The sequence below is a fragment of the Monopterus albus genome, unplaced genomic scaffold (assembly GCF_001952655.1).
Source record: "Monopterus albus unplaced genomic scaffold, M_albus_1.0 scaffold35.1, whole genome shotgun sequence".
NCBI lineage: Eukaryota > Metazoa > Chordata > Actinopteri > Synbranchiformes > Synbranchidae > Monopterus > Monopterus albus.
This window is the reverse complement of record NW_018127915.1, coordinates 300,909-308,422: the sequence shown is the minus strand read 5'-3', so window position 1 is coordinate 308,422 and position 7,514 is coordinate 300,909. Positions and strand designations below refer to the sequence as shown.

General features: G+C 47.4%; 1 protein-coding gene across 1 annotated transcript in view; it reads left to right on the top strand.

The window, feature by feature from the left end:
* Positions 1-2,954: 2,954 nt before the first annotated feature.
* Positions 2,955-7,514, top strand: part of myo15aa (myosin XVAa) — a 39,131-nt gene continuing 34,571 nt past the window's right edge. Inside the window, 4 exon segments of the mRNA XM_020597807.1 lie at positions 2,955-4,009; positions 5,045-5,165; positions 5,251-5,275; positions 5,350-7,494. Of these exon segments, the coding sequence (XP_020453463.1) occupies positions 2,955-4,009; positions 5,045-5,165; positions 5,251-5,275; positions 5,350-7,494 (3,346 nt within the window).

Genomic DNA, 7,514 nt, shown 5'->3' with positions numbered 1-7,514 from the left:
GAATGTTAACACTTTGTAATAATTCTTTAGTATATTACTTGTGTGGTGTAGAAGAGAATTATTTATGTAGAGATACTACTTGCAAACCAATGATGTAAGATGATGTCATGGGGTAGGACTGGATAAGTCTGACTTCTTCCTACTCCATTCAAGCATGTACTAGGTATAAGCAAATTGATATTGGATTATGTGTAAAATTATGTGTGTTGTCATATCAACTATTTTACATGCTTGAAAGAATAAATAAATCAAATCAAATCAAATCAAATCAAACCATCTTCAGTGAGTTAACATTAGGCCATCCTCACTGACTTCACATCAGTCATTTATGTAATGACTACTACTACTGTTGTAAAAATGTGTGTGTGCCTTATTAGTGAGAGAATTATGGCAATGACCTGCAATAATGAGGAGACTAATACGTTTATATTAATTCATTCCAATGGATTTTGTAGTTTTTACATGAGAACCATTTAGAGGATGAAAGATGCCCATGGCCACTATGGGACCAAGAAACAGGCTAAGCAGTTTCAAGGTGAAGAAAATGACATAAAAAAAAAAACTTTAAATCAGGGTCTAATGCATAAATTTTGGGGGGTGGTTTCTGATTTAGGTGGTCACTTAAGTGGAAAGCTGCTGTAAGGGAATGACTTCAGTTAGCTGGAGTGTAGCAGTGACTAGAGCAGCAGGTACTCAACAGGTAGAGCAAGTAATTATTCATCTTAAATCTTTTCTTTACTTGAATAACTGATGCGTGACGTCCTAAACTGCATCTTTTTGCATCAGCTGTACTGAATACCTCTGAATGCTTGTGTGAGAGCATGCATCACTCTCTGCATTGTCATTGTTGCTGCTACTGGCATGCGTGTGCGCGCGCGTGCATGTGTGCATTGGCTCTGTGTGGCTTCGCCTCTCAGACACAGTTTAGCAACAGCTCAGTCAGCCTGCATTATTCATACAGGAATGATCCTGCAGATAGGGTTACCCTGAGGCAGTATAGCTGGTTCATAAGGTGCTCTTTACAAATATAACTGGGGACACTCTCACTCTGATGCTCAGACGTACACAGACATACAACCCATATGCTCATATATTGCATGCTTACGTGCTGGGGATATCACAAGGCCTCAAGCCGAGGCAAACACGGGAATGGATGAAGTTGCAGTAACCAGAGAGAAATGCAGAAGCTTGTAGGAGGTCACAAAGGCAAGCTGACGTGGATGTGGGAGGATACAACCACAAATGCAAAACACATACACACTCTGTCACAGATAAAGAGGAGGACACCCCTGAAGACTCACACAACGCATGAACATTGACTCTCCTTGCTGAGGGGAGATCCTGCCAAAGTTGATGCGGTGGCCAAGATGAGGATTCATTGCCGGACTCACAGGATGCACTAACAATGGGAGACACACAAAGGACTACACAGACTCTGTCACTGGGCTAACAGTCTTTTATTTATTGTGTGACCCTGGGAAGTTACATACATCCAAACCTATAGAGAAGAACAAGACCAGGAGTTCACAAGTGCTTTTCCCTGGTGGATACTACATTTTTATGGACTTCAGTGGAAAACTCAGTGAGCCAGAGGCAACAAGTGGGTAAAACTGAGAGACATTTTACATAGAAAGATTTTTATATATATATGTAACATTTAAAATTCTATAACCATACGTTTTTTAAACACTCCCAGGCAGGGTTTTATACAAACACATAGAGACAACAGTTTTTTTGTTGAGGACTGAAGACGCACTGTAATCCAAGCGAGCACTGATGGCTGAGATTCCGGCTCCATTACTAGATTGTGTTTTTAAGGACTGTGAATTGTGTTTGTCCCAGAACAACTGATTTGGGACAGAGGGTGTCACATGGACAAATCAGATGGAGGATAGAGAAGAGAAAAGGTGAAGAAAATTGGGAATACGAGGATGATGCTACTGTTTGTATTCTTCATAAAAGTACATATCAGTATTGACATTGAAACCAAGTTGCTTTAGCACATTTTGGGAACTTGTCCTTCCTCATCTTTTTGAGAATGTTTTGATTTGGGAGACATCATGCCACCTAAAAAAGGTGATTCAAAATCAGCTGCCAAGAAAGGCAAGTCTGAGGAGCCAAAGAAGGAAAGGAAGGATGACAAGAAAGGGGGGAAGAAAGCAGAGGAGCCACCAGCTAAGGGGAAAGGGAAGGATGATGGGAAGAAGGGAAAGGGGAAGAAACATGTCAGTGAGTCAGAAGAGGAGTCAGAGGAAGAAGAAACGGGGCTAAAGACCAAAGAGGATGAGGACAGCGATGAAGAAGTAGTAACCAAGAAGTCAGCACATCAGGATAAAGGGAAAGGGAAAGCAGCTCTGAAAGATGCATCCAAGGCCATGGCTGTGAAGAGTTTAAAGCCCCCTTCTAAACAGTCACCTCCATCTGATGAGGAGGAGGAGGAAGAGAAGGGGAAGGCACAGATGAAGAGAGGGATGGCTGCAGTAAACCTGAAAAAGATGAGTGATGTCCACATCAAAGGAGCTTCCAAGGCCATGATGGGCTTGGTTGCAGAAGGACAGAAGAAAAACATAGATGCAGCAAAAGCTCAGAGGACAGCAAATGCCAAGTCTCAGCTCAAAGGAGCTTCCAAAGCCCTAACGGGCCTCACAGGGAAGGCCTCTCCTTTTAGCTTGCCCTCTAAACAACAGCAGCCAGAGAAAGCAAAACCAAAGAGAAACCTTAAAAGCACATCTCGTCTCTTCCTACGATTCTCCAAGAAAAAGAAGCCCCCTGCTGATGGTAAACCACTTCTAGGCGCAAGCAAGCTTTTTGCTGGGTTTGGGGCTAAATCACTTAGTGCTGACAAAAAGCCAGGTCTGTCTGGCTTCGGCTTATTTAATAAAAAAAATGAACCTGATAAAGAAACATCACCTAAAAAGACAATAAATCTATCCAGTTTGCAGGGAAAGGGTAAAATGGCAACTGAGGCAAAAGGACTGGGAGGGAAGTTCAAAGGCATGTTTGGGAAAAAGAAAGCGAGACCAATGTTTAAGACTAAAAGCTGGATGTTAGGAAGGATAGCTGCTGCAACTAACTGGCTGACTGGGAGATCCCTGACCTCTAAAGGGCAAGGCCGACTGAGGGGACGAGCAGGAGGACGGGGACAAAAGCGCCTGTCATTTGCTAAGAGGGACACTAGAGGGAGACAGGCACATTATTACAATGATGCCTATGAGTATGATGATGATGATGATGATGATGAGTATGGATATGAGGAAGATTACCACGACAGGTGGAGACCTAGAGGTTTTCTGAGACGACCCATGACCTATGACCCTTATGGAGAGGAAAATGATTACTATGATGATGAGGAGGAGTGGGAAGATGAATATGGTTACTATGATGATGAAGGCAACTTTTATTGTGATGATGAGTTTTACTGTGATGATGATTACTACAGTTACCCTTATGGCTATTATGATGATGAGTATGAAGATTACTATGATGATGAAGGGATGGATTATTTTTATGGTGAAGATGGAGTGCTATATGCAATGGAGCCATACAGTTACTATGGTGATGCTGTGGATGGTTACTATGACCCATATGACCCCGAGCTGTATGGAGATTACTTTGACCACAATTTAGGTTATAATAACTATGGCATTTCAGATCCATATGGCATGATGAGTGGTGGTTATGATGTTGCTTCAGGCTTCCATAATGAACCAATACTGGAATATACAGACCCTGTTGCTATTACTAATCCCTATCAGGAACCTTTCTATATGGATGCTGGGCTGGCTCCAGTTGAGACAGGACAGCTATATGGACAGGAGCAGCTGTTTAACCCTCTGCCTGGGCCATTTTCAGCAGAGCAGTTCAGGGTCCCCAGGCCCCAGGTTAGGATATATGGAAAAGATAGACTAGAGGTGGAAACCCTGGCACCTCTTCCCTTTAATTCTCATCCCTCATCCCCAGCGATTCCCCCTTCCTTCACAGCTCCTGCCCTCAGCAATCTGCAAATGATGTCAGAAATACAATATGAGCAGCCCCCTTCCACATACTTTCCTGCACAGCCCCAGTACCCCCTTGTTTTGAGCCAACAACAAACCCCCCTTTTTCCTAGACAAATTCCCACACCGAGAGCTATGAATATTCAACAGGAGCACTTCCCTCTCCCTCAACCAACTCACCCTCCCGTCTCTGTTTCTCCCAGTCACTTGCCTATATCTTCCCTACCACCACAATTGGCCGCTCCAGTGTATCAGCCATCCCTCCCTCAAGACCCATATATGTTTCAGACGGGGCAAATGTCACCAATGGTTCCACCAATGCAACCAATGATGCATTCACTGCTGCATTCACCTGTGGCCTCACCTAGGCCAGTGCGACAAATGAGTCCCCTTCCATCTCCACAGCTGTCACTAAGGTCAAGATCAGTCAAGCCAGTGGCACCTTCTTCACTTCGCCTCTCACAGCATCACATGGACTTTAACAGAGATATCCACTCAGACCCCCTCCTCTCCCCTCGCTCATCACGTAGGAGACGGCTCATTCCACGGGCCTCAATGGCAGGCCAAAAGTTGGCCTCTCCACTTGAAAGGCAAAGACCACCCAGCCTACCTGCTTCTCCACCACACCAAAGGAGAGGGATCTCAGTTAGAGCTCAGCCATCCCAAACAAGAGGAAGGGAGGGACCTAGTTTGCCCAGGGCTCCATCAACTGTCCGACCCCAGTCTCCACTTTCTAGCCCCCTAATTTCACCCCGGGGATCACTGAGGAGGCGAGCTAGCCCACCACCTTCCCCAAGACTCTCTTTCAGACAGCAACCCCCTCCTGATGCGGTGCACCTGCCATCTAAAAGACTGACTTTATTTCAAGGTAGAAAACAAGCATCCATGATGAGACATCCCTCCTCTCCTCCCATACCATCCCCACAAAGATGGAGCCCCCCTATACCTGAAAGACCTCTGTCTCCCCCCCAAACCTTTCGCTCCACCTCACCTCATCGTCCTCCTTCTCCTTCACCATCACATATCATCAGTTGCCCTCTTCCCACCAGGCCCTCTACTAGGATGAGAGGAGGTGCAGGAGGTCAAAGTCACGTGCCCATGAGGGCTGTGAAACCGTCCCCTGCTAACTTACAGAGACGCAGTAGGCATGGACCACCTGTCACTCAGCCGGTAGCTCCATTCCAGTCCCCTGTCCATACTGGCCCAGTTTCTTCCTCAGGACAAATAGGCGGTGTAGCTGGAACACCGATGTTAGCCAGGACAGGCTCTCAGACCACGGGGTTAAGGGAGTCATCGCGAATAGGTATTTCCCAAGGAGGCTTCCACAGACCTGTGGGTAGGGGGCAGCCACTAGTCCGTATACCCAGACACCAGCCCTCTCCTCAATCTAGGCATTCATTCAGAGCACCTCCTCCAGTGCCTCCAGCTTCTCCCCAGGCTTCTCTGAAACAGAGTGCCCCTATTTCTCCCCAGCCATCAGTGCATAGGTTGCAGAGTAGACCTCTGTCTCCACAACCACTGCAGCGACCATCTCCTCTGCCCTCCCGTTCTGCCTCTCCCATGCACCATCTATCTCATCCCCCTGCCCCCTTGTCCCACAGGGCTGTTAGTCCTCACACTCTAGAGCCAACATCATTTCAACCTCCAGGACCTCATGCTGATCTTCGTACTCAAAGCCTCATCCAGTATGACCACACAGTCATGGAACCAGGCCCATCCCCCGTGCTTACCAATGTTTTACCAAACATACCTCAAGCTGTAGGTGCCCCTTTTTCTCCCTCTCCCCTTCCTTCCTCTATCCCTTACTCCCCCACTGCTTACTCTTCTCCCTTACAGAGACCAGCCTCCCCCCAAACACAGCATGAAGTCTACATGCAAAACGTCCCTCAAGCCACACCCTCCTTACCTTATCTAGGACACACACTCCAGAACCTGCCGAATGCCAGCAACACATCACCCTTACAAAGAAGCACTTCCCCCATACCTGGTGGACAGGGGGAGATATCAGCAGAAGTACAGGTGAGCCCATATGCCACTCTTAATCTGTCTAATGCACTGATGCAGAACTCCCACCTGCGCAGTGCCTCCTACTCATCTCCTCTACAACGCAATGCCAACCTCTACACAACTGTCTTCTCACCCCCTCAAGCTGAAGCCCCTCCTGCCCCCTCTATACCTTCCTACCCACATTTGTCTTGCACTATGCCTTCCTCTCATTTACATAATGCTTCCTTTGCCTCACCCCTTCAGCAACACCTTTCCCCTATGTCTCTTGCCTCTCCTGTTCCTCCTCCCTCCACACCTCAACAAGGAACTATCAGAGGTACCTCCCCACTTTTCTCTGGTGGACTCAGGACCTCCCAAATCCAGGGGTCCATGTTTAGGCTTCCAGGTGGCACAATGACAGTGCCTCGGGGTCTCATTGAGGCTCCAGGTACCACTGATTGTGGAGGTGGTCTTAGTACAAGTGGGCGCTTGCCACCCTTGATGCTCTCCAATGCCCTGCAGAACCCAAACCTGCGTCAAGCCACTTATCATCTACCCAGTGACTCATTGGTCACCAGAAGTGAATGTTCTGAACCTTCCCTAGGTCAATCATCATATTCTTTGCCTGATGGCACTCTTGTAAGCAGTACAGAGCCCAGACCTGCACCCTCCTCTTCTACACCTATGCTTTCCTCTGCTCTTTTGAACCCCAGTGTACGTAAAGCCACATACAGGTTGCCAGATGGAACTTTGGTTACAAGAAATGAGCTAGCACCCGAGCCTATCACTGTTTCCTCTCCTATGCTCTCCTCTGCTCTTCTCAGTAACAATGTTCGTAAGGCGTCTTATCGATTACCAGATGGTTCTATTTTAACACATTCAGGAAAGGAGACCCAGAATGCTGAGAATGCAGTATCATCACCTGGGCTATCCAGCGCCCTGATGAATGCTAACCTGCGTAAGGCAAAGTTCCAGCTTCCACAAGGATCACCGCTGTTTTCACTGAACCAACCTCAAGCTTCCCCCTCTGCCTCATCTGGTCCACTCCTTTCTGGTGCCTTGCTAAACACTAACCTCCGAGGTGCCTCCTACAGACTCCCCAGCACATCACTTCTGAAACAGCCTGGTTCTGCTGATACCTCTGAGCCACGTTCTGTTGACCTTTCAAATGCTCTCCGCAACCAGAACCTCAGATCTGCCACCTACCGTTTGCCAGATGGTACTCTGATGACACGCCCTCAGCCCACTTCTGCACCCAGAACATTTGACCTGTCCAGTGCTTTATCAAAAAACCCAAACCTTCGTCAAGCAAAGTATTGTCTTCCTGATGGTAATGTCATGACACAGCTTGGTGCCCCTAGGACCCCAGAACCTCGCTCACTTGACCTCTCTGGTGCCCTACAGAACCCTCATCTCCGGGGGGCCAATTTTCGCCTACTATCCTCATATGCTGTAGCATCACCCCAGGTACAGCTAGCTGGCCCTGAACAGCATTGGGCACGGGGCCCTGGAGGTGAAGTGTTGGGCCTTCAG